At 41.7% G+C, this 26950-nt stretch overlaps 1 protein-coding gene across 4 annotated transcripts in view; it reads left to right on the plus strand.

Moving 5' to 3' along the window:
- Positions 1 to 1064: 1064 nt before the first annotated feature.
- Positions 1065 to 26950, plus strand: part of tbc1d14 (TBC1 domain family, member 14) — a 34851-nt gene continuing 8965 nt past the window's right edge. The window contains exons 1-6 of one of the 4 annotated variants that reach the window (XM_035148994.2): positions 1065 to 1608; positions 4400 to 5165; positions 13625 to 13748; positions 24744 to 24868; positions 26055 to 26137; positions 26658 to 26775. In XM_035148994.2, the coding sequence (XP_035004885.2) occupies positions 1566 to 1608; positions 4400 to 5165; positions 13625 to 13748; positions 24744 to 24868; positions 26055 to 26137; positions 26658 to 26775 (1259 nt within the window). In that variant the 5' untranslated portion in view covers positions 1065 to 1565. Of the gene's footprint in view, positions 1609 to 4399; positions 5166 to 8891; positions 9087 to 13624; positions 13749 to 17741; positions 18137 to 24743; positions 24869 to 26054; positions 26138 to 26657; positions 26776 to 26950 lie in introns of those variants that run through there. The other 3 variants (XM_035148995.2, XM_035148996.2, XM_035148997.2) reach the window with 3 other exon arrangements.

A 26950-nucleotide genomic window follows, 5' to 3' on the forward strand; every position in this document is an offset into this window, starting at 1 on the left:
ATTCGGTACATATGCCATGGTGGTGACTACTGCGAATGGAAGGAGCTGCATTTAGCTCAACAACCACCTGGTGACACTAGAGGGCAGGGTGAGGATGCTGTAGGACCATAGTGCAGGAGAGACCGCTCCTCCCCTAAAGGGCTACACAATGTACTGTTTGATGACTTCTATTACATCCTTAAAACAAAAACAAAATTACTTAATTACTTTTTAATAGGAAAGAGAATCAGAATATTTCTTGAAATACTTTGTGTCACAAGTAATTCTCAAGTGATTATTTAAAAATAAAACAAAACTGAAGTGATATTTCTTCTACATGTTTTGAAAACTGAATTTCAAAGATATGCATATTTTTGGTTGCCCATCTGTGTATTTTATATATTTACAACCACGTGAATTCATACAATAAAGGCACAAATGGACTGAATATGATGAACAGATGACGTGTTTCAGTCAATATGTCAACTTTACGTCCCAAGGTCTTACAGATGAGATGATCTTTTACTGGTCCCACCTGAGAGAAATAGTGAAATACATACTAGTAATAAAATATAAAAAAACAATATAGACACCATGAAATATAAAAAATTAGAAAGTAATATATACATTGTAAACAATATAGTGTAACAATATTGTAATATTGCACATTTAATATTGAAATTTCACAAATCATTGTTTTGGGGCCTGAAATGGGAAACAGTAGATATTGTATTATTTTGTTTTGCACTGTATATTTACATCTACACCTGCACTTATAACTAACTGAAGTTTAGTCATGCTTATTAGATGTTCATTCATTTTGATAAACGTCAACACCAACAACAGCAATGTTCTTTCAGTAAAGAAGAAGTAAAAGAGAAACTTAGAAGACATATCATCTAATGTAATAAATAAAAAGCCAATGCAATGACACTAAAAGTAGAGGATCTGTAGAGTTCAGTATTCGAAGAGAGAAACTCGGGTTGTTTATATTTTGTCCACGGTTGTTGTGCGGTCGATTATTAATGTCTGCAGGTCCAGACAGGTGAATCCATCGACGGTGAGCATTCTCCACTCGATTACACCGCACTCCCTGCACACAAGTTTGTTTTAAAATGGCGGCGGAAGCTCGGAGACAGGTATGAAATATTTACGATACCGGATAAACTCGTAAAAAAAAAAAAGATGTGCCCGGTCGCACAGTTCGTTTAACGCCAGGGAAGAATCTCCTCTCCCGTGTTGATGCCGCGGGACGGAACAGAGGAAATGTCCGTCGTGTTTCAACTTAAAGTTGGTGTGTGTTGAGGAAGAGCTGGAGAGGAAACGGGCGGCAGCGGCAAGTGCGTCCGGCGAGAGAGTCCGGTTTGTCCGCGGCGTTTGTGTTCACCGGCCCTTGAATGCGAGTGGGGTTTGTGCGTCCGTCCGTTGAGCTGTCCGACACCGTGTGTGTTCACCGAACAGCGTTAGAGGAGGAGGAGGAGGAGGAGGAGATGATGGAGGAGCAGCAGCAGCAGCGGTAGTCACAGCATCACCATGGAGCGCACACCTGCCACCCACCTGTAGCATCCCCCCCGGCCCCGGGCGGCATGGCGAACACGACCGGCCAGGAGCTGAGGGACAGCCGCTGCGGTGAGTCGCCGCGACGGATGAATGTTCGCAAGAAACACGCGAACTCACAAGCCCGACACTGCACTTGCTGTTCTTCCCTGCTAACATCGCACCAAACTCCTTTGACAAAAATCAACAAAGATAAATGCGGCCCTAAATATTGTAGCTTTACCCCGTTGATCAACCACAACACTTAGCATTTAGGATTTATTTAATATCAGTGTAGATTTCGGCCTACTTTTCATTTGCCAAAGGCCATTTCCTGAGGTATACATTTATAACTAAACCACCAATATACCTCTTAGGGAATTATTTGAAACCAGTCTTTAGTTGGGCAGAATCCAGTCTGCACTGGGGCATGCTGGGAGACTGTTTAAACGTTTAACTCCACACTTTAACCGTGCGGTTTTGTGTCAGGCTCTAAAGTTCAACATACATCTGACACACAAGTTAAAATGTGAGGTCATATCCTCTGTCGGGCCAGAAAGTGATTCTGAATGAAAATAGATGTGTGAAATGCAGCTGCACTGAAAAACAGCCTCATACATTTGAAAACCTCTTTCAGTTAATGTGCCCCCGTAATATTACTCCATTCATTCTGATCTTTGGCTGAAGAAGGGCCACTTTTAAAAATTGAATAGTATTGTATCTTCCTTGGCCTTTCGTCACGTGTCACAATTGGTGATGGTTTCCATTATGAAGAAAAGATGATGGTTAAGTTGCGTTCCCCTCATTGTGCCTGTTGATAATGGTGTTGGGATTGTGTGTGCACTCAAATAGGTGGCTCAACAAAGCCGACAATAAGAGCAGCAGCTCAAAACATGCCTGGGTTTGGCCCTCACGTTGTTCACTCCTTAGTGATTAAAGCCTCATGAGTGGTACAGTATCACATTTTGAATTAAGTACAATGTGATTATAATATCAAAGAGTATGTAAACAGCCTGTAATTCATCGGTGAGCCCTTGTTGTACATTATTTCCACTGTGGCACAGGACGAACCTGTTGCTGTGTTTTGGGACAAAGTCGGTCAGGCTCACATGACCACCTGCAGGTCGGGGTTTAGAGCTTGGGCAAGAATCTGGATTTGTGTGTCAACCAGTACACGAGACCCCGTGTTGGGGTTTTTCAGCGGTTTCACCGTGCTCTCAGTTACAGCATCATCTCTGAGAGAATTTGTCAGGCAAATTTTGGAGTGACTCTGGGTTACATTGACGAAGAAAGTAAGTCGCACCTCGTAGAGAAAACAAGATTTAATGGTTTGTAGCTCTCCAGCTCCTTTTTGCTTCTGTGTTGAAACAACATCCCAGTGCAGAGCTCAGATAAACTATTGTTACTGCAAACTCCACTGAAGTTCTTGACAACAACAGTGTGAGTGTGCGTGTTTTCAAAGCCCTTATTTCCCCCTTGTTTTGTCCAACAACAGAACACCTCCACGGCACACACAGCTAGCTACAACTCTAGTGTCGTGTCCGAGTTCTGTCAAATGGATATGAAGTGTGTAACTGATGGGGTGGGAATGTGTCTGTCCCTGAGAGGCAGGAGTTGAATTAATGCAGCTCGAGAGCTTATAGACACGAGCTAAAAGCTTAGCTTCCCAGCTGGAGTTACAGCATGGTGTAGCCCTGCTGGAGCCCTGTTCATGTTACACAGCAGACTCCAGTTACAGCCTGGTTACTGTGGGATTAGGTTTCATCTCACAAGGCTCCTACACTCGTATGAATCTAAAGACCCTGATTAATTAGCAGAAGCCCTTTTAATAATATCATATTTTGTCAATTTGTAGACTGATGATTGGTTTGTTTATAAAATAGCATGAATCACAACCAGGGCAGATTAAGTGTGTTCCTGGAGCAGAAATGAGTTGGCCTCTGTTCACGTCCACATTCTCTGCATTGTATATATCACTTAGTAATTATAATCAGTTTGTGGTGACCTGATTTAAGCATAAATCTATTTAATGTACTAGATGAGCACAAGATACACGGAAACATTGAAGGGTTAATTCTTAGATGCAACCCAGAGGAGACCTTAATATAATGTAATTATTCAAGTGTCCCCTTGTATTTTGCTTCTGTGGTGCAGACAATATTACTAAACAAATCAGCAATTACTCAAACGAACTGCCAGAAGGTGAATCCCCGGGGCCTGCTCTGCATGATTAGTAATTATCCTTGCTACAATGCAGTAGAGCTGAAGGCGTCGTGTTTATGTGACTTATTTAAAAATAATCTCACAATATTGAATTTATACTGATATCAAACAGAGAAAAGCAGCAAATCCTCACATTTGTATTTTTATTCATTCATAACAAATAAATCAATCATCTAAATTGTTGGAGATTGATTTTTATTAGTTTTGATTATTGTTGTGGAATGATATTGCATATTATACAGACACAGGAAATGTGAGACATATATATAAATATGGTTGCAGGAGATAACTACAGTGACTTTAAATACAGGAAGTGTTGCAAATATTTATTTGTGACATATTCGACAGATAAACATTTAATTTTCAATGTTTATTCTGCTGTGAACCATGTGCAATGTTTATCTGTTGAATATGTCCATCGACCTGTTGGTTACCTTCTGCTTTAATGCAATCATAGGTGACCTGTGCTTTACTGGCCTTAACAGTTTATCAGTGGAATTGATGGCAGTAATGTTTTAATGTGGATTTAACAAATGTATTCAGTAAAATTGGCCCCTCTGTTTAAATTGTGGCCCCTTTTTATGGCCCCCGATTTAGAAACATCCTGGATCTTTAAAAAATATATAAAATCAAGAACTAATTCAGTCATGTTCTTTTGAAGGTGTGTCTGGAGAAGCCGTAGTGGAGAACGGCTCTGTGGTCAAAGATCTGACTGCCCCTGACCTCCATGATAACACCAACCATCACTGTCATGAAGCCAGCACAACCCCACACCGCAAACCCGTCCTGCCCAGTTACAAGCCATCCTGCTCCTCTACCCCCACCTACTACAGCAGCCCACAGAAAAGCTACTCAGACCTGGACAGCCACAGCTTGACTTCCCAGGACTCAGGTATACCCACTCTCGAGATAAACCCTCCCGAGCCCATCCTTCATAGCCACCAACGCCCAGGCGACGCAGGCCTCATCCTGGATGCCAGTCATGATTCCCCTGCCACTTTACCTTTGAATAATGACAACACCATCCGCAAATCCTCCACCTTCCCTCGCAGCGGATATGACTCGATCCGCCTCTTCAGCCCCACCCTCAGAATATCAGCCCCCACAGGTATGGGTCTCGGGGGCGGAGCCTTAAATCGTAGCGATGACATCTCTGTGTGCAGCGTGTCCAGCATGAGCACCGAGCTGTCGGTCTCCAACGAAGACATCTTGGATTTCACCGTCACGTCTGACTCCAGCGCCATTGTCACCTTGGAGACAGACGACAGTGGCACCGCTCACTTCTCAGATGTCACGCTGTCGTCCTCTCCAGGGGACCCCAGAGACGTATGGAGTCCAGGGCGACCCTACCCGGGGTCAGGTGTCATGCAGCAGGAAGAAGTTGTCAGGCAAAATAAACTTGGACCTCTAGCTAGCTTATTCAACAGGTGAGTTCACATAAGACTCAGCATAAGTCTTTAAAAACCAACCATATTTTTACAAGCGTGATTTCGATCGTTGTTTTATTTTTGATTCAATTCGTGCGATTGAATATGTCACTATTATTCATTCTATTGTCTACACAGTCAAATGTAGGCAGCCTAAGCAAGATGATTACGCATTCTCTACTTCCTCTCATTAGACTCTTTGCTGAAGACCTTATTGTAGCCTTACAGAAGCGAACATTGCTCAATGTTTTACAAACTCGCTTAGCCAAGACATCCTGTCCCCTCCCTCCTCTCTTGCGTATTACATTTTCTCCAGAACATGACCCTCTCCTCGGCTCAATATGTTACAGCATTTGGAAAGTTTAGGTTTAAGTAATTGTATTTATATAGAGCAAAAGTTGTCCCAAATCAAAGACAGTGAGATTAATGACAGAGACCAACGCGTGGGCACATCTAATAATAAAGTCTGGTCGTTGGAACCAATATTATTTTATACTCTCGAGGAAAGGAAAGTTCCTAATTAGCACCATCTTAGCTGAGAAAACAAAGTAGGACAACATATTTTGCTAAGAAACTGGTTGGCGGCACTGTGGGACCACACACTATCTCAGGTTATGAAAATTCTTCCATGTAGAAAGTGTCACTTCCCAATCCTGTGACTGTATGTTTGGGGGTGTGGTAACCTTGTGGATTCCTTCTTAGATTCTCTTGAAGAGTAGCAAACGACCAGGGAAGTGTTCCGCCTGTTGCTCTTAAACAAACAAGATCCTTTATCTGCACTTTGCTTCACCCACAGAGTCTTTTCCTCCACTATGAATTTGTAGTATTGCACAATGGTGGTGAGTTTATAATACGACCTGTTATTAGAGCCCAAGCACAGAAGGCCCTATTGCTTTTCCTTTGATTATTCAGGAAAAATAATTGCATTTTTGACATCTTGAACATACTCAAACTCACCAATTTTCACGGGTGCGTCAGGCCTGGTGAACATTTACGTATTTTGGAAGAATTACAAATGGCCCTTGCAAATTGCTCAACAGCGCCTCCTAAAACGCAGCAATTCTGTCTGGTTTAACCGATCTTCAAGAAATTGGGTACACACGTGTATCATGACCGGACTAAACAAAATGTCCCTGGCACCAATACAATTAGTGGAACAGGAAGTTGGCCATTTTGGATTTAGTGGCCATTTCGGACGAAATTTTGATGAGTCGCCATCAAAACACAAGGTTGTTGTATCTCGGACACACATGGTCCAATCGACTCCAAACTGGACATGTATGAAAAGAGTCATGGCCTGATGACATCTACACATAAATCATGACTTAAAATCACAGTGCCCCGTGGTGGCAACAGGAAATGTCTTGTTTTTTGCACATCATACACTTTGATGTACTCCTCCTCGTCCATTGGCCGCAACCATGTCAAACTTTGTCAGAAGGTCCTCAAGACATTGATGAAGTCTTATCAAAACTGTGAATTTTCATTGAACACAATGTTAGTGGAGTGGCGTCAAATTTCAACGTGCCGCCATGACACACGGAATTGCTGTAACTTCAGTGTACTTTGTTCAATGTCCCTCAAACTACATGTGTGTAACAGCAGCCTTTACAGCTATTACACAGCCAAGATCAGGCCTGGCATTGATCTTGACTATGATCATTATTTTGATGGTGAATGGCCTGCACTGCCGAACTTCATAGTAAAAAGCTTCCAGCTTATTACTGTAACAACAGTACAAACCCCGTCCAGTCATTAAATCACTATAATCAATCACTATATGACATAGTCCATTTAGTGGTCATTTTAAGAATAATATAAATCACCAGGAGAACAAAATGAGCCCAAAGGACACAATCTCATTGAATCTCCTGAACCGTCAAGGCAACTGTGCTGGACTGACAAATAGAGAGCTGGGACAGAGCGATCTTGTCTTAGTGGCGTAGAGACAACCTGCTACTCAATGTAAGAGAAAACGCACCACACCATTGGTACAATCAGGCAAGACAACAGCTTGAGGCACGTGGCGACCATGAGTCTTTTGAGGAGTAGTAATGCACAGTTGTACACGTGTAGAGCAACAAAGTCCGTGGTTATCATTCCCACGGAGCGCAAAACGCACGCAATGCGTTGCCGTTTCTCCCGGACCCTGTCCGCCCTCCTCCCGTTGCCGCATCAGGTCCCAAATTCGCAAGTGCTTGGGCCCACACAGTGCTGCTTCACAGCCCTAGTTTTAAAATGTTACTCAAAATTCAGCAAAAGTTGTTTTCACACTCTCTTGCCTCTGCACATGTAGCCCTAACAAACCTTATCAGAAAGACCCGTCATTTCCTTTCACTGATTTGATGTCAAGATTTTCCTCAAGGTTTTAAGACAGATTGCTTCATAATCTGTAATTTAACAATGTTATTGTAGCGTTACAGCACCAAGTAATAAACTGCAAGTTGTAAAAAAACCAAACATAACACTTAGTTATTGCAGGGCTGTTATATAATTTGATAATGACCAGTAATTATGCTGTGGCTGATACTGATGATGGTATTGATTGTTAAATTGATAGAACAGACACAGGTGAATACAAAATTACATTTTAGATTGTCCTGTTACTTTATAGCCACATTACCAGCTTTAGCATTGGCTGTATGCTTGGCAGTGTTGGTCTGTAAGTCAGACACAACAATCTCAACAGCTATTGGATGGTTTGTAATTAAATGTGGTACAGACATTCATGGCGCTCAGAGGATAATCACAAATGACAGTTTATCTTTCAGTCCAAGTGAAAGATTTTACCAAATTTGAAAACATTCCCTTAAGCTGATCTTAAGATGTAATGCTAAAGAGAAACATAAACATGCTTTGTGAGGCCACTGTAACCTTGACCTTTGGCCACCAAATTCTATTAAGGTCATCACTGAGTCCAAGTGAATGTTAATGCCAGATGTAATGAAATTTGCTTTGGGTATTTCTGATATATTAAGTTCAAAACAACATAAGGTCACATGACCTTGACTTTGTGACCGTCGGCCACCAAAATGTAATGAGTTCTTTGAGTCTAAGTGAATATTTAAGTTTTCTGAAGGCACTCTTGAAATATCACGTTCGTGGGAATTGGACAGACGGACGGACAACCCGAAAACATAAGGCCTCTGGCCGATGGCTTTCGTCGGCGCAGAGTCCAACAATTCAGGCATAGTTTGGAGATTATTTAGTGCAGCTTGTCTAAATTGAATGCGACTGTTGGACCTTGTCGGTGGCATGAGCTTTACTCTGTGCCATTCTAGTTGAGTCATGTGATTTTTATTTTTAAAGAGTAATGTGTTATGAATATTTGATAAGTTACCTTCCCAACACTGGTTAACCCTAGAAATATGTGAGTCGACATACAAGATCCCCTTGTGGCCACTAACAGGGATGACTATTAAATTTAATTCGTTATGCTCACAGTGTAAACTATTGTTTACTGTAATTGATTTTTCGATTCAGTGTGATGTGTGAAGTAGCAGTACTTCCTTTAAATCCCCATTTCCCTCTCATTCTGTCAAGTTATCTCTCTGTTATCACTCCTCGCTCACATGGAGAAGTTACTCATTCCCTGAGTGCCCTTCAGATTCCTGCGTCTCACACCCAGGAGGGGGGGCGGGGGGACTCCGAGGAGCAGCAGTTTCTTCACATTCTCACTCTGCCTGAGTCCGGTGGCTGTGGGGGACTTGCGTTAGACTCTCGGTGGAAGCAATGAGTCTGAACTCAGGGAGAGCTTGTACTTAGTCAGGAGTTTTTGCTCTCCTGTGTTTACCCATTACTACTTTCAAAGATCAACCACTCGCTGCTTCATTCTCTGTGTTGTTTTGATTTTTTTGGGGCTCATTGTGTTTTGTGGTGAAGGAGCAGGATGGCCGCCCCATCACTTCTGTACATCGACAGGTAGGATAATAGAAACATGATTTGCTTTTTGTCTGAATAAAAGTTTGTTCAATGATTGCTGTTCTTTCAGCCTGTACATTTGTACACAGCACATTTTTTGTTTCTTCCCTATATGTCGTTTTATTTTTATGAAAGCAAACAGCAGGGATTTGGTGAGAAGTTGAATACTGAGGCTTTTGTGCTGGACTGCCGGTTGCTTGTTGACTAAATACACACTGTACCTTGGATTTCATTTTTGCTTGGTGGAGTGTTGTTAAAATGCTTGGAGCAGCTCCAGGTCATTCGTGTCTTTTATGATGTGTGGAAAATAACTTGGTGTACTCTGCTTTCGTTCTTGTACTAGCTTGCTCGGTATTTGTGTACGAGGGATCCTCATTGTCAAGTGAACCATACGAACCACTGGGACCCCTTATCACCTTATTTGCACACTTCAAGACTGAACATAAGTACTGTGAAATCCCCCAAAAATCTTTAGAGACTTCACTACAAACCAATCCAGTGCAAAGCCTTGGCTTGAACTCAACATTACAAACAAGCACCTCCTGCCAGTCTTTATGGATTTTCTAGCCGTTCTACTTGAGCACCCGACCATACCGGCAGCCATTCAGCTGTCACATTGAACCACATTTGGTTTGGACTGAATGCAAATGATGCTTGTGGTTTGTGGAAATTTGTTTGTTGGCAGGTCCGAAAAAACGTGGTCATATATATTATTCCAAGACTCAGTCAGGTTCTCCTTTTTAAAGGCAGAACTCAGTCGGCCTCTGCACTTTGATCTGTGCAGCATTGTTTTATGGTGGCTTACAGGGTTACTAAAGTTCAACACTCCCCATAGCTCCATTCTTTGTTACAGTTTACTTTTTCCACCCTCGGTTTGTGCTGTGGTGTATGATGATCTGAGATATGAGTCCAAATTCAATCCATTGCTTTTGAAAGTTACAACTGTACGCATGTTTTTTTGTTCAGTTCTTGAATAATTCACAATTTGAATTTGAAACTTCTTAATTCATACTGGAAATAGGAGTTTGACCAGAAAACATCTTCATACAGCACTCAGGCTTCTTTCCAAACTTTCAGCTGCATCTCCTGGTGTTAGCGGATGGAGTGTGCTCTATTGCAATGGTGATGTCTCGTTTGTCGTCACGTGACCTAAATGTGGAACATCTGACATATGATGATGGATCATATCCTAAACATGTGTGTCTAGATGCTGCTGAAGGCCCTGAGAAGTGTATCGATAGCTCAGATGAAATCTAGTCTGTGAACCTTAGTGTTAGGAATTATTTCTTTGTCAGTTCACAGGTTATTAATGGTCAACGTCCTCTTTCTATTATCACCTCTCTTTAGATTAGATTTCAGCGTTTTTTCACTCTTCCATGTCAGCTGATGTGTCCTTCCTTTCTGTTTTCAGAGTTCAGCAACTTTGATTACGAGAGATTGGATTGTAACGCCCACTGCCTATAGCAGCGCTGCACGTTTTGCTCTAGAATTGTTTGACACCTTAGGTTTCAGCACCTTTTCTGTTTTCTCTCCAAGAAAAGACAAATTGAAATTTCATCTACAGATTGTTGGTTACATTAGATATTGTAGCAGCCTGTGAATAAATGGTTAGAGTGTCTGACTTTGGCCAGTCACACTGGAATGAACTTTTTATCTGGAATCGCTTAATCAGCTCCTCATGGTCCGAACCATGCCTACATACAGACTGTTTTTATATTCCTAATAATGGATAGTCTGAAAAACAACTGCTATAGTTGCATATGTTAATAAGTTTTTGCAGTAAACACCTTGGTGGTTTTTTTTATGCAAGTAGCCGCATTGTTTCAGACAATTTAGCAGCAAAAGATGTTGGCTTTAAACCTGTTTTACGTTTGCCACATTCAGCACAGTAATATTAAAAATGCAGACTTTTACAGTTTTTAAGAAGTTGGCATCTTTACATCATGTGTCTTCAGAGTTGTTCTCCTATAAACTTTAGCCTGATTCGTTACCCTGATGCTGCAGTGTAAGTGTAATAGAAGCATGTGCTGTTGATTTGAGTGAAGATTCCACAGCACAGGCAACATGCCGTTATCAGCCACAACATTAAAAAAAAACAGTTACCTGTTTTAATGTTGTGGTTGTTTACTACAAGGTGAAGCATCAAGGAGGCATGGCTGCACATTTCAGCAGGCTTAAGGATGATCATTTTATTGTCTCGCACACATTGCCTCGTAAACTATACAACTCATAAGGGCAAAGCTCTGATATACAAGTGCCAGAATTATTGGATGCTACAGATGTATATGTTTTATTTTTATTGTCACTCGAGTAAAGTACTTGGACTAATTTTAGAGAGACTGGAACGCGATCTTCATTGTTTTATAACTATTTGTTTTCTTATGATTGTAAAATGACCTTAAGTCTTTCTCACCTGCAATTGCAGTATAGCCCCTTTTTCTTTATTCAAGAGTGGGGTCTTTCAGTTTGGGAGCAGGACTCATTGACGTGCACGTTCATATTTTGCAATGGTTTAACTCAAAAGCCTGCACTCTGCTTGTGCTCAAACTGTGCGCTTGCACTCACATTTTGTTGCTCGGACAGATTTGAGAAATGATCAGATTTCAGTGAGTTATCAGCGAGCACAACAGATGGCCACGTGTCTTGATTACAGCTCTGTCCACAGTAAACACAGGAGCCAGCTGCAGACACCGTCAGCTATCAGCTGTAGCTGTATCTACTCAGCGTTTGTCAGCATGTTGTCCTGTCAGCACTCCCCTGGAGGCAGCATAGAGCCCTCGGGCCATGCTGTGCCGCACATAGCAGGTCAAAGGTCAGATTGATCCTCCTGAAACTACTTTGTTAGTTAACACCTCCTTTCCACATCTCTCAGGTCCTCGCAGTTGAGTCCAAGTGGTGTCAACGCACAATCATTACATAAGGCAGTTGCCACGGTGAATTGCTCTTGATGAGATTTATCAGAGGCAAACAGCCGGGTGTGGACTCTTTGATTACTCTGCCTGTTATGTCACCTTGCTTGGTCAGAAGAGGCTTTTTGTTTGACCACTTCAGTCACGTCTTTTTGTGCTCTGCTTTTTTCAGGCTTTTAATTAAAGCCCCCACAGACAGACAGCTCTGTGATAACACCGCTCTGACGGAGTAATGAAAGGAATAGCTGGCTAAATAGTGGCCCTGCTGAAGATAAAGAAGGCTTTTCAGCAGCTTTGTCTGTGGTATTTAAACACCAGGTGATGGAAGATAAACAATCCATGCAGATTGCTCTCTCTTCCAGTCGACCACTTTTCGTCATGATAATTTGAAGTGGAAGTGAAGTTCTTCCATGAAAGCAGCAAAAATGATTAACTACTGTTACACATGGTGTGCTAGTGTTAAGTTTAGAGCTGGAACTATCTTTTAAAAATGTTTATTATTATATTGATTGTTTTTTTCAATTAGTCCATACATTTTTCCGATAAGTTCTGATTAGTCGATTGAGGCTTTGGTTAATTACCAAAAAATAACCGTAACTTCTACCATTAACTGCTCAAACTTTTACTCTCGTAAAAAAAAAAAAAAAAGGTTAAAATAATATTGACATGAATTTACAGGCATCGCTGCTGTATCGTTGTTTTATGGGTTTTCTTTGAGCTGCTGTGTGTGTGTATATATTATAGTAGAGCAGATAAGCTAAAAACATTTCAACGGTATTGTGCATTTAATAATATAAGCACAAAACTTTCTCCAGGATTTCTATAACCCATGAAGTTTATTTTTAGATGTGCAGGCATTTCTGATTTAACCTTTGGGGCCATGAAGTGGGTGAAGAAACTTCAGGCAGTCAAATAAAACATTTTTAGATCATTGGCATGTGGGTGATATACTATACATGAATTTTGATTTATTTTTAATCTCTAATTCACCCTAGATGGCAAATAACTGCTTTAAACTGTTAATAATATAAAAGCTCCCCGACCCCCCCCCCACCAAACACACACACACAAACACACGTACAAAAAAAGCCCAGAAGCGGACCTCACACAATGAGCAATGTTGTTGTCATGTCGTTATCTCTTATCCCACCCAATGACATTAACAGTTGAATATGGTCATGTGCCAAGCAGTCTGATGAGCATGATAAAAACAGTTGCCCTGCTGTGCTATCAGCCTCAGTTTTACAAAGGATGCGGATTAGCATTTTATAAAGTCTCTATTTAAAAACATCAAAACCCCCACACTTTGAATGACTGTTTGACAGGGAAAGGGAGCCACCATCATTGGGGTTGCACGTAAATGGTGTGACGCTTAATTACTGTATTTACATAATCAACGTTCTGTACGTTATCGTTGTCACATAGGTTGCTCTGGGTGATTCATTTCTATTAGCTTCTATCCCAGTAGTTATGAGGGGACACAGACTTCTGTAGCTCTGGGGGGCCATAACAAGTGACCCAGTAAAGACCATGATAATAGCTTGTGTTGTACTTTTTGCTCTCTGTTTTGATGGCCAATTTATTTGTCCTCCTGCCTAATTCCCGCTCTCCATCCGGCGTCTCTCTCAGGAGCCTGTTTGCCAGGAGGGTAAAGGACAGTCGGCCAGTGGAGCAGCCGGATCCAGGGTGGAAGCTTTTCGGGAAAGTCCCCCCACGGGAAGGCCCCATCAAGGATCCCAAGAAAATCCAAAAGGTAGAACATTCTGATTGATTTATTTTTCATTTGTTGGTGGGGAGAGATCCCAGAGTTTGGTTGTCATCTGGCAAATGAAGAACGTCTCTTGTTGACTAGATTTACATAGACACAAAATCAAGTAGCTGGTCAGATAACTCCCCTACCGTGTACAATATTTTTTATGATCAGATATTAGTCAATATATGAAAAGGGATGGGGGGGGGGGATGCATACACATACATAGAAACGTAGAAATATACAGACGCTCGAGACACCAAGGAAAAAGCCATCCATCATAATCTCATTGAAAAATAAAAATGAAGTAAAATAATAATATATAGAGAATTATGATTGATAATTGATCTTCCACTTGAGGCAGAATAATAAAGCGAGTTCTAATGGTTATAGTGTTTGCTTCATGCATCTTTGAAGCAGCTAGCACTAAATTGATAAGGACTGTCTAAAACCACTGTTTTTGTAATCCAGTGTCCACATACTCGACCACATTTCTCTGATGTGACAGTAATACTTACCCAGTCTATGTTTCATGCGTGAAAAAGCTGGTTAAGCATTTACGATCCGATTTCTCCAGCATAATCTACCACCAACTTGACTTCATTTAATCCTCCAACATGACACAGGGAGCCTGGTTCTTCCTTCACACAACATTGAGGGTTGGCATAAATCAGATTTCTTAAATTCTTCCCTTATTCCGTGCTGAGGAAAATGAAACCATGTAAAAGAAAGTATTGGATTCCCACACACTGAGTTTAGAAATTCTGTTATGTATTCAGATGTCTTACCGTTAAAGCTTCTTTTCTTTTATGTAGTTCGACTGCAGTGTTCAGAAAAAAACATCACATCTCCACTTACAGACTGAACATTAAAAAAATGGACGATATAATTTCAGACCAAGCTTGTTTATTGCTAAAAGCCTGCCATAGCTTGTTGTTCACATAGAAACACCTGAGGCTCTGCTCAGCTGTGTTCCATGTTCCATCCTCGATAGGATATTTATCACATGAACCAGCAATAGTTAGTTGAGTTTAACACTATTTGCTTTGTTTTCTGAGTGTTTTAGTTTGAACCTAAAGCAACATCTCACCATCAGTGACATTAAGGTCCTACAGCTATTTTTAGAAGGCACCAAACTGAAAGACAAACAGTGTGTTTTTAAATATTGACTCGGCTAATGTTTGACCCGGAAAATAATGTGCACAGTCAATGGTAGCACATGCTAAATGACAACATGCATACAACTGTGGTTTAAAGCAGGAACACTTCCTTTGTAGCATCTTAATTATAACACAATCAAGTTTTAGAAGCGACATGCAGTGATGCTACTTAGTAATGCTACTAGTTTAACTACACTTCTCAGTAGAATTCTCTTAGCTTAGCTATTTTGAAAAAGATGTTCCCTTTTTATAAGTCATGCAGCATTTCTCAAACAGCTTCAATGCAGTATGGTGCCAGTTTGAGCTTGGAGGTTAGCTTCCCATTTTAAACAAAAGCCTAATTCTGCTGTAGAATTATTGATAAAAAAGGCCTGTGGCTCCACTAGAGACTGTGTCAAAGTGGCTTTCTCAAAACGACAAAAGTGTAGATCAAAATTTAAAAAAGGTAGAATGAAAACAATTCTGTTGTAGTCATGATAAGACATGATAATTATCCTCAAGCACACAACAGCCAAAATGGGAACAGAACTATTTATATACATCCCAATAGCTAAATCAGGTTAATATTAGCCACTGATAGCTTTCTTTCTAAACATGCACTTGAGTTGTGTTATTTTTCTGTGCCAGACTCAGCTCATTGTGTCATTTTGAATTTCAGCTTGCTGAGTGACACAAACACATTCATGTTGTGTTTGTGTTGCTCAGCAAGCTGAAATTCAAAATGTCAATGTCGTTCAGAGCACTTTGTTAGATAGCCAGGACAGACTGGACAAGGAATTTCTCAGTGCCAGTGTCTCTGGCCTAATTAAAAAGCACGGTTGTTTCCTACAGGCAAAATAAACCAAAGAACAAGATGGCAGTATGTAATTAGAGCCTGGAGAAGCCTGTAATTGTGCTACCGTTTCCCCTTTGGCTGACATGAGGGAAGGAGCCCTCTCTAGTGGGCTTTGTGCTGTTGACACTGGGATAAAATTCCTGTTAATGTGCTTTAATGTACCACTTATAGCCATTTAACCTGTTACAAGTTTGGTTAAAATAACTGTAAATGTAATCTAAATTGAGAAGGGTTTGATACAAAGTCTGCCAGAGGAGTGCTGTTGGAGTGTTTCCATTAACAACCAAGATGGCTCCTGCTGATGTGGAGAGGTTGAATCTGCTAATGTGAGAGTATTGTATTAACTGGACTCATGTTTTATCTAAAAGAAGCTCAAACATCTACACTTGTCGTGTTTGATAGTTTACATCACACGTTAGGTTTCAATCCTCTTGCATCCAGAGGAATCTTGGTCTGTGCCCATTGATGACGCCCCTGTGTAATCAGTAATGAACTGAGAGGTTCCAGACCCGTATCCAAGTGCATATTGTTGATGACAGGCTCATCCATGTCGACTGTCTTGTTGTATTGGTTTAAAATCGGAATTCCAGGATTTAAATGTTGTCTCTCTAAGCAAGTGAGTGCGCACACACACTCACTATACACACCCTCAAGAGTTTAATATCCTCAGTCAATCTCCTCTGTGGTTGTAACCTTATATTGGACCTCAGGAATCGGTTAACAAGGATCAGCTTTCAAGCTTTTGTGCTGCCAGTGGCTGTTCAAAGGCGGGTCATTACACTCTGTCCGTGTAATGCTTTATTTGCCAGGGTTATTGTTCAGCTACTGCGGGACCTTCCGTGCTATTTCTACCAGCAACTTCTCCCCTTTTTTTCCTTTTAGAGCAACTTAACGGATCAAGTTTATCATTTTAATTTACACCACTTATCTGTGACTTCAAGCACTCGGAGGCCTTTGTGTAATGTGTGGCTGCAGTGAGGAAAATAAACTGGTCTGTAGTCTGCTGAGCCTCTGAATCGCATTGTGTGGCAGACGAAACGAGTCTGAGTTACTGGGACTTGGGAGTAAGGCTGAATTGATTCATTTTAAATTTTATCTGTGTCTGTAATAAACTTGATTCGGACTGAGTGAAATGATTGGCTGGCGTACCTGTCTGTCACTTACCGACCTCCCTGCCCGTGCTCTTACTGCACATGACCGTAGTCTTCACAAGCCGGAGAGGCATACACTACTGAAGCAGCGACAATAGTCATAAGTTAGTGAGCAAGTCATGGAAAATTCCGCTTCTAGCATTTTTTCAGACTGTGTGCGTTCATGTGTTTTGGAAGCATAGTTTCGGCGAGTCTTGCATGTTCCTGCTCGCTTTTGCAGGATTAACAACCCCAGCTTTAAATCCTGTGTTGACTCTAATAAAAGAGGCTTTATGGAGGAAGATGGTTGTATATAACTTTGCTGCTATAAAAGGAGCAAATGGCATTTTATCGATCATCATATCTGAGGTGGTTAAAGTTGAATATATGCCTCAAACATGGGAAAACCAACATTATGTGTCTAAGTAAGGTCCTCCAGAATGGCTTCAGAGCTACTTAGTGTAGATTTGGTGACTTGGGGTCAAAGCACAAGAGTTCCTTTTTATATTAGAGGTTTTTGAGACCTTACTTTTAGTTTTACTGTCACGGGTCTGTGTGTTAATATGATGAATTCCTGAGTGGATGTTGTATCTGAACAAATCTTCTCGGAAGTTTTTATCTTTCCCAGAACACTGAACACTCAAAAACTGTGCATCTTCAGTACAAGGTACAAGACTGCTGTTGGGCAAGCATTGCATTTATATACAGAGAAGATCAGTCTATAAGCAGGGAACAAGGGAAACAAATCTCAAGACACAACTGGTAGATTCAACTTGTTTTGGCACTAAAGCTGCAGCTGCTCGATGAGTCCTGACTGGATGAAGAGAGCAGAGAGCTGAGTGGCTGAAACCTGATCTGTTATTCTGGGGTTGATTATGATGCCTGGGTACAGCAGAGCGCAGAGCACCTTCAGCAGAGAGACCGGGGCTAATAACACACGGCAGTGCTGATTTACTGACACACACGCAGCAGCAGCATTGACAGACCTGATGCAGAGCTGCTCAGTGTAGCGTCACTGCTCAGAGAGAGTGGGGTGAGTAGGGAGAGAGCGAGAAGAGGGGTGTCATGCTGCTACCACATCCTTTCCAATGCGGGGTGTGTCCCTCTGTCGGCAGCTTGACTGTCCCTCTGGCCTCCTATTGCACCTCCTGGGTGTCCGGTTGCCAGGAGTGAGCTCTAAGGGGCAGCAATGACGCTAGGCTAGGGTTTTTGGAATCAAACCCCCACCGGAGGACTGGCCGTCTGTAAGAAACCGCAGCGTTCATGGTGAGTGAGCACTTAACACTGAGGACAAGCGGGCGAACGTGGGGACCCACTGTCATTCTCCTCGTCTAACCGAATCAGAGGCCATCTGTATTCAGAGCATGAGGCAGCAGAGGAAGATGATGGCTCGGATTTCACACAATAGCCTCTTTCAGCTCGTTGTAGCTCTGTGTTTCATGGTGGACGGGTGCAGGATGCTGATTGTCAGAATGTCTAAATCACTGGAAAGATGAAGATAATGTCTGGTTTTCTTGATGCGTTGATCGACTAATCCCCCATCTTCACTGCATGTTAGTACAACAAAAAGCATGTGCAGCAGCATGATAGCCTTGTCTCTTTTCTAGTTAGGCTTTTTGAAGTGTGTCAAGGGATTTCCTCCTGCTGCTATCACTGATGCTGTAGGAGACACAGAGCTCATTTGACAGCTGAATCAGTGGGACTCTGTTTATTTTTGCTGTCCAGTGAAACATCCTTTGATTAAAAAGATAGAAATAAGTTACTATACCTGCCTAGTGTTTTTGTGACCTTACTCATAGTCCAATGTGTTACTGTACATTTTCTTCATTCTGTCTCAACTAAACTGCCAGATTAATACAGACCTGTACTCCTCCCCAGCTCCCCTGTGGTAACTGTTGTGGGTACTGGTAATACTACATGCAGATTAAATCGCTATTGAAAGTTATTCAGATACATTCAATAATGTCGACAATATTGTATCAGATCTGTAGTTTCCAGTTACTATAAATGACCAAGTGTGATCACATGTTTACATGGACACTGATATTCCGATTTTAACTCGATTAAGCCAACAGTCTGAATGCGGCTGCCATGTAAACAGTACAGTATTTTCTGATTACCTTAACCAGAATAAGGTCATACTTAAAATAGACAATAATTTAATAAAGATGTGGAGTATTCCGGCCTTTATGTAGACCTGGATACATCTTAATCAAATTATAAAGTCCTATTGTAGTTTTCACTGCATTTTGCACCATCTACATACAGCAGTTACCAACTGCTTGATGATGAATACCTTAGGTGCAAACAAGATGGAAAAATAAAAGGAATCTGAGCTTCTGCAAAACAAAACAAATGGTATACAGTTGCATCATACATTTAACTGTTCCAGGTTGTGGTTTTAAAACTGGCGAACTAATTTAGGACGTAATTACGTAATGACATGAGTTATAATCAGATCGTGCTCTCTTACATGTATGAATGGAATATTCTATTGGCAACTCATGTAAACACCCTAATCAAACTAATGTCTTATTCTAAATAAGGTCAACAGTGGGAATATTGGTGCCAAGTCAATGAAGTTAATTTAAGGATATTACATAAGTGAGTCCAAAAATGGAATGAAATCAAATAATGCAGTGTAATAACAATAATTCGATGTAAGATCATTTATTGAGTTAAAAGACTTGGTAGTAAAATCCCACAGTGTGACTGCTGCCTTTGCCCAAGTTTACTAAACGACCAGTCAGTCTACAACATTAAATTATGCGAAGTTCACTGGAAAGCTACTACTAAAACAAGATAATTACGTCAGTCTCACTTGGAACAGAAATGATGTTAGACTCTATTTACCAAAGAGCTTATAGTTTTGTTTGGTTACCGTTTGTCTTTTAGTCAGCAGGATTACACAAAAACTGGACGGATTACCACAAACTGTATTGAAGGATACAGTTTGGGTGAGAGAAGATCCCATTCATTTGGTGTGTATCAACATTTTCGTTGATTTTCGTTCAAGTATTTGTTGAAATGAATTCTGCTGTGTCAGATTAAATTGATGGATGTTCTCCTGTGTTTGAGCGGTGTACACTGAAGTGCTTATTAAAAAAGATATTCTAGCATTTAAGTGTTGCACTTCCATCAAGTTTGTGTACTGGCGGTGAGCTATAGCAGTTTGGCGTTTTGCAGTGAAACCAGGCTAAGTGTCCTGCTGTGGCCTCTCATCTCTTTGTTAAGAAAACCAGCAGGGTTTTGACGTGGCTGTGATGCAAAGGCAACAACCCAAAGCATAACTGGACAGTTTTACTAGCAATTGTGACATTGGTGTATTTTTAAGTCCATGTTGCACCTTTTAATCATTGACGCATTCATTTACCTTGAATCGGCCCCAGAAAACAACTGGATGAGGACTGGAGTTGCGTCCTATTGTCTGCAGTTCGAAACCATAGAGGACATGAACAGCCAGCCAGCTAGTCAGTGAGTGCAGCCAGGCGCCCAGAGAGCTCTTACATCACAACCATGAAATCAGAGAACTCTACTGAAAGCCAGTGTGACAAAGCAGGTTGCTCTGGCAGCCGGTTATCATGGGATGTTGTAGCTATTACAGCTCAGGGCTACCATGGTGGGACCGGAAGGGTTTTGTATCATTGTTAAATCTGTGAAAATTTCAGAGAAACATGACAATATATGTGTTGTCGTTGTACTCTGTTTTTTTTTTTTGTCTGCTGCCAGATAACCAGATATTCTGAAATAGCCATTCATGAAAGTGTAACTTTATGAAGCAACATGAAACACTCAGGAGCCAGTAGGGGAGATTCATTACTTGTATGTTTCATTACTTGTATGTTTCATTTGAATCCATGTAGTCCAACGATAAAGTCTCTCAAAGCAGGATTGCAAGAAAACGTTGCCGACTGCGATTTGTACATGTGATGCATTCAATACTAAACAAACAGCCCATTTCAAACAGGCAGGTTTCGAACAGGCACTACACTAGTTTAACAACTATGAGGAAGAACACTTAAAATAGTAGTAGTTATAGTTTGTTATGGTGCTTGCACAATGTTTGAGAACATTGAAGAAAATTATATTGCAATAAATAATGTACTTTTAAAGGAAAGGTAGTTAGTACAGGAAGAAGAGGTGGATATTGACGTGTGACAAATGCATGCTAATCAAAACAAGTTTTTCTAAATCTTTTTGCGAGGGTTTGCGAGATGATTAACAGGATATTAAAGTGGGGGGAACAAACACCATTCTGTGTGAAAGAGGACAAGGCAAATTGTGCTGCAGTTGAAGTAGTTAACATCTCCAGGAGGAAGAATGTAATGTAATAATGTGCAGTCTCTTTCCTTCTCTCTCTGCTCACTTCTTGTCAGCGTAAGTGCTGATTCACCGGTCGTACTAGTTCTTGAGTAGCAGAGGAATGCACAATTGTCTGTTGAGTGTTAACCGGAGTCTTGCTCTGACACCATCAGTATTGTTTTGTTTTTATAACTTGGGTAATGAGTTGAGCTTTTAATAGTCTCACTGCTCATCTCATTATTGGCACCTCCCATTTTCTCGTATCCACACATATCTCCCTGTCCACAGACACACCTCAGTGCAGTCTTCTGTTTCAACCTTGGTAACACCTGCAGTGCTGCTGAACAGATGCCAAATTGCCTCCCCCCAGTCTATCTACCTCCCCCTCCTCTCCCTCCCTGTCTCTGCAGTGTCCATCCATTCCCAGGGTGAGAAGCTCTGCTTCCCTTTTTTTTATTGGCCTGCAGCTGTTCCCTCAGGTACTCTCTGTCCTTAATAAACCAAGCAGCAGTACATGCATGTTAGTAGTTAAGCACCGACTCACAGTGATAAGAGACAAACAATATATATTCATATACCTTATTTTAATTTACTTTGATTTGACTGTTGGATAGGAAGTATGGTTATGATAAGATTGCACTTATTAAGTTGATGCGGTGACCACTATTGGTGTATCTTTGCCTTTGTCATATGGTGCTGGGCAGAGCAGTGGGTTCATCACAGCGTCCTCGCAGAGAAACAGCCACCTGCTGCGGGTAAATTGGTTGGATTAGAGTGGCGAGTGCGAATCAAAACAGTTAAAGTTCTGGGCTGTCAAAGAACAAGCTGAAAAAACTGGGGAAAAAGAAATGTCCAGGCTGAGTGGGAGTGTAGAGTTGGGTGAAAATTCTTTGTAGGTGCCTCACCCCAAGAATTTAATTTCACATTACACACTCCACTGGTATTTTAATTGCAGCTTTAAAGTAGAATGTCCCTCCCACTGCTCCTTTTGCTCTCTTAGGTAGGGACAGGAACATTTTGTATTGGTACAGACTATTAAGCCTGTTGCAGCACTGTATGTTGGACCACGCAAAAACGTTCTCTTTCAAGACAAAGATGAGCAAAAGGCCTTATTAGTCTCTCCTCCGCAGCATGAGGGTGATTTGGACTAAACCTGTAGCTGGTTTATAATCCTGAATATCCTAAATCATGCAGTCAAAGCGGGTACAAGGGAGGAGAGTAAGTGCTGGATAGACAGTTTCAAAAAAATAATCTAAGTGAGGATATAGTTGGTCAATGAAAAGAAAAGTAGGTGTAAGTACTCACACAGGACTGGTGACTCACCCTTTAGTGTAGCGTTCTCTCAGCCCAGTGCTCAGGGTGCAGTCTTCCCATGAATCACATCCACTCTCCAGCGGTGCAGGACGTTTTCCATTACCACTCAAACTTCAAACTTCATGCATCCTCCTCATCTTTGCTTCATGCACCACTGCCCTCATTTCTTCCTGTCTTAAGTGTCATCTTCTCTCCCTTGATGTCCAACCCTCAAGAGATGTTTTTGGCATTTCCCTCTCAGGCTTTCCCGTTTTCCCTCTCCCCCACCTCCTCATCATGACTCTGGTCTGCAAGATCAAGAAACAACATGAACAATCTGATGTTTTGCTTGATTACAGGCAAGTGCAGCATAAAAAAAATAGAGTAGCCGACCCGAATGAAAATATAACTTACATATTTTTGTCCGGTAACCCGACTCGCTTGCTGACTATAGCATTTAGCTCAGAAGTACAACCTGAGACAGTCACCAGCACGACTGTACAACTCTTGAATCTTTTTTTTTTTTTTGTTGTACACTTTTTTTCATCCTGTCAAGAACTGTCTGGCAGGTGCCCTGTACATACATTTTATGGCTATTGTAAGTAATTCATGGTAGTTTTATGTCTTTTTTTAATTTGGATTCATTTGGATTTGGTGTTGTGTCCCCCTCCTCAAGCAGAAATTCAGCCTGATTCAATTACCTTTATTTGTCCCTCAGGGCCAATAGATATCAGGCTCTGGTACATCAGACAGCGTCACAAAGGCAGATTAATAACATGTGCTGCATCAGTACCAGTAACACACTCACACACTTGCTCGCTCACACGCACACACCGGAAAGAATAGATTGTTCTGCCTGTATTGTGGCCTGTGCAGATCAATGCGAATGTAGCACAGTGTTAAGCTGATTGCCTGCAGACCTTGGCCTGCATTATTAACCAGCTCGACACACACTGGAGGACATTCTGGACACACAGAGGGGTGTGTGCGTGCGCTCATGTTGCACTTGCCCTATTTAAAGTAGCTTCCTCATTAACTAGTAAGACAACGCAGCATCTTCCTATGGTCTCCTCTAAAGGTCGTCCCTGCACAATTTGTGCTCTATCTCCTCTCTAATTCCAACTGCTGGATTTACACACACACAGAACCTGAAAGTCAGTCAGCTGATACTTCTGTTCAAATGCTCTTCTGTGGCTTTAGCTGTAACAGACTGACAGTCACATGGCCTCCTCTTTCTATAGGCCTGTATCACACTCCCAGGGGTGGAACAGCAACCACACACATTAGACACCAGCTGACAAATGCTCAGAGGCCATAAGAACATTGTCACAAGGTTGTCAAGACATTTCTCAGTGTTCCTGTGTGACTTAACGTGGATGTATGAGCCCCCCCCCCCTCTTATTTCTTTTCATGTTTTCCAATCTCCCTCCTTTTTCCCTAAAAATCATTACAGTTGGAATTAAATGTCAGCTATAACCATTGTGGTAAATTCCCTGGCTGTGGAACCGCATCCCTGTTCTGCCGGCTGTCGGTACTTTGAATGCGATATAGAGAAACTAAATCCAGTAATTTTCTTCAAACTATTCACTTCCCTATATTTGTGTGTGTAGATCATGTGCATTCGTCATTGCCACCGGTAATGTGAAACTAAGGCCTTGTTCAGACCCGGATTTAACATCCGTTCTGAGTGGTCACAGGAGACACATTCAGGAAGCATTTTAATACCAGGATCGGATCTCACTTCCCTGCTCTATATGCAAATAAACATGTGCATCATTTGTGTTTGTGAAGACCAAATGATGTTGTTTTTACCCAGTCTGAATATATAGATGTTTGTGTGTGTTGGTGCAAGCGAGAGAGAGAGAGCCCGAGTTGGTCAGTGATTATATTGTGACGGTGACTACAAAATCAATATATGGGCACAGAGAATCGTAAAAATATGTTCAGTTTATTGTGAAACTGTAGCAGGTCAGAGGACGTCAGCTGAGTAGGTTGTCACTCATGTGGCCCAGGACTAATTTGCATTCACACAAAACATCCATCAAACAACCAAATGTGGTTTCTGTGATGGATCTTAGAACGCATTGAGGACACCGAGGAACTGTACTTAACGCTGACCACTTGGCGTCTGCTCACTCAGGGTGGATGTTAATACCCGGTCTGAGCGGAGTCTAAAGAAAGTCTGAATAAAACTGTCCTTGGCAGTTGGTTTCCCTGTTATACTGTAATTAAGGTTCATTTTATGTGTATTTGTCTTAATCCTCTGTTTTTGTTGCAGGAATATGAAACAAAGAGTGGCAGAGCTGGACCCGGCAACTCGACGTCTCCCAGGCGGAGTGTGAGGAAAAACCTGGACTTTGAGCCACTCTCCACCACCGCACTTATACTGGAGGACAGACCTGCGTATGTAAACATACACAGACACACACATAGTCGATCCTTTGGTTGTTGGACTATCCCACATTTTTCATTCTCTCTCACCGCCAGTGGGGTTTACTCTTCAGAAAATAAAGCCGTTGTGTCTTCATCCTCCCCCATCATTCCTTCTTTATCAGCCCTCCTTCCTCTGCTGGATCATTACCCTGTCAGTCATTCCAGCTCTCACCGCTTCCCCCCGTTCGTCTCACAAACAGTAAACGAGAAGTGTTGCTGAATGTTTAATTGCCCTCCCTCTGCCTGGCTCCATTACCCTGCTTTTTTGTTTTGTGTTGAATTTGCATTTTGTTTACATAAAAACAGACGGACATATGCCGGGCCTCACTGGGCTTCATCTAACATTTAGTGGTACTGCTCTACCGCATGTTGAAGAAAAACAATAGTGTAATTTAGCCTGGTTTTTCTGTGTTTACAGGAAATTGATTTTAACACCTCGGCTAGAAAAACTGAGTTCAGCTGCTGCAGGCTTCTTGCTACATACAAGCTTCCTTATCTGTTTCCATTGTCAGGGGCTCCCTCTACTGGTAGAAATCATTAAGAAAGGTGAACCTACTGTATTTGGTGATTCAGTAGAAATATAGTGCATCATCTCTGTATTTGTAGAATGGAGTAAGACTAAACAAGTACAGGATTTTACTCTTGATTCACTTGCTAAAATGTATTAGGAACTGCATCACATGTGTCATCAGACAGATCCTGAAAAACAACTTTATTTTGGGCTTTCACTCATCCATATGACATGATCTTCATCAGCACAGTTTCCCCAGTTGTGTGAGATTATAGATATTAAATTAGCATTAGACCGCGAGGTGAGATTGCTGTTTCTGAAGTCAGAAATTATATTTAATACCCAGTGTTATAAAATGACTAGTTAGTCAGATATTAGAGGACAAAATAAAAGGGTCAAGTACTGTACATAAGATGTGACCTCATCCATATAAATGTTTAACAAAGCGTAGACATCCAAGCCCCAGCTGACAGCATCTCCCACCACCAGAGCAGTGCGATAAAGGGAAGTGCTCGTGGCCGGTTCCTGTGCACGTTCTCCTCTCTTCGTTGCACAGAAGCACTCAGACATGAATAATGCAAGTAAACCTCAGAGAAACTCAATGCTGCTAACCCATTTACTTAAATGCATGTCTGTGTGATACAGGAATCTGCCTGCCAAGCCAGCTGAGGAGACACAGAAACACAGACAGCAGTATGAGGAGATGGTGGCCCAGGCTAAGAAGAGAGGTGAGGACATGTGACAAAAGAATCAAGGTTCACCTGCTGTCTTTGTCTAGGGTCAGAGGTCAGCTCTGGAGCACCGGAATTCACCAAGACGGCATCAGGAACCTGAATACAGGAACCTGCTATTTATTTTGTCCTCCACCATTCTCTAAAGCTTGCCGTCTCTATCTCTGTCTTTCCTCAGCCTGGTTTCCTCTTTACTCTCTCATTTACCCACTCTTATGCCTCTTATGACTCTTTGCCTCCCGGTGCATCATGTTCAATGCCATAAACACACTGACGACTGAGGTGCTCTCTCACCTTACTGTCTTGCCAAATTAGCACATTTACTTGGGCGTCTTGTTTCCATCACTGCCGATCTGAGCTGATAAAAACCTGTATCTACTGCAGAGTCATTTGACCCTGGGGTGAATGCCGATTGTATCCATTCCCATTGCAGACAAAAGCTAGATGTTACCGGGTGTTAGTGTGGAAAAGGGGCTCTACTGTATCTGACCACCTCTCCTCACCCTCCTGTGTGTAGAGCTGAAGGAGGCTCAGAAGAGGAAGAAGCAGCTGGAGGATCGGTGTAAGCTTGAGGAGAGCATTGGCACAGCCGCCCAGGTCTGGAACCAGGAGATACTGCCTAACTGGAGTACAATGTGAGTACAACCACTCTCACTGAGTTCAGAAATATAACAAAGTATTTCCCCAGAAGAAACCCTTCGAAATGTCCAGTGCTTTAAAATATAGTAGAGCACCTTGATGTTGTGGCCCATTACCCCAACCCAGTGGTGGAAATCGGTACTGTTATGAGTTATCTGAATTGGTTCTCAT

This window comes from Hippoglossus stenolepis, chromosome 23 (genome assembly GCF_022539355.2).
Source record: "Hippoglossus stenolepis isolate QCI-W04-F060 chromosome 23, HSTE1.2, whole genome shotgun sequence".
Taxonomy (NCBI): Eukaryota; Metazoa; Chordata; class Actinopteri; order Pleuronectiformes; family Pleuronectidae; genus Hippoglossus; species Hippoglossus stenolepis.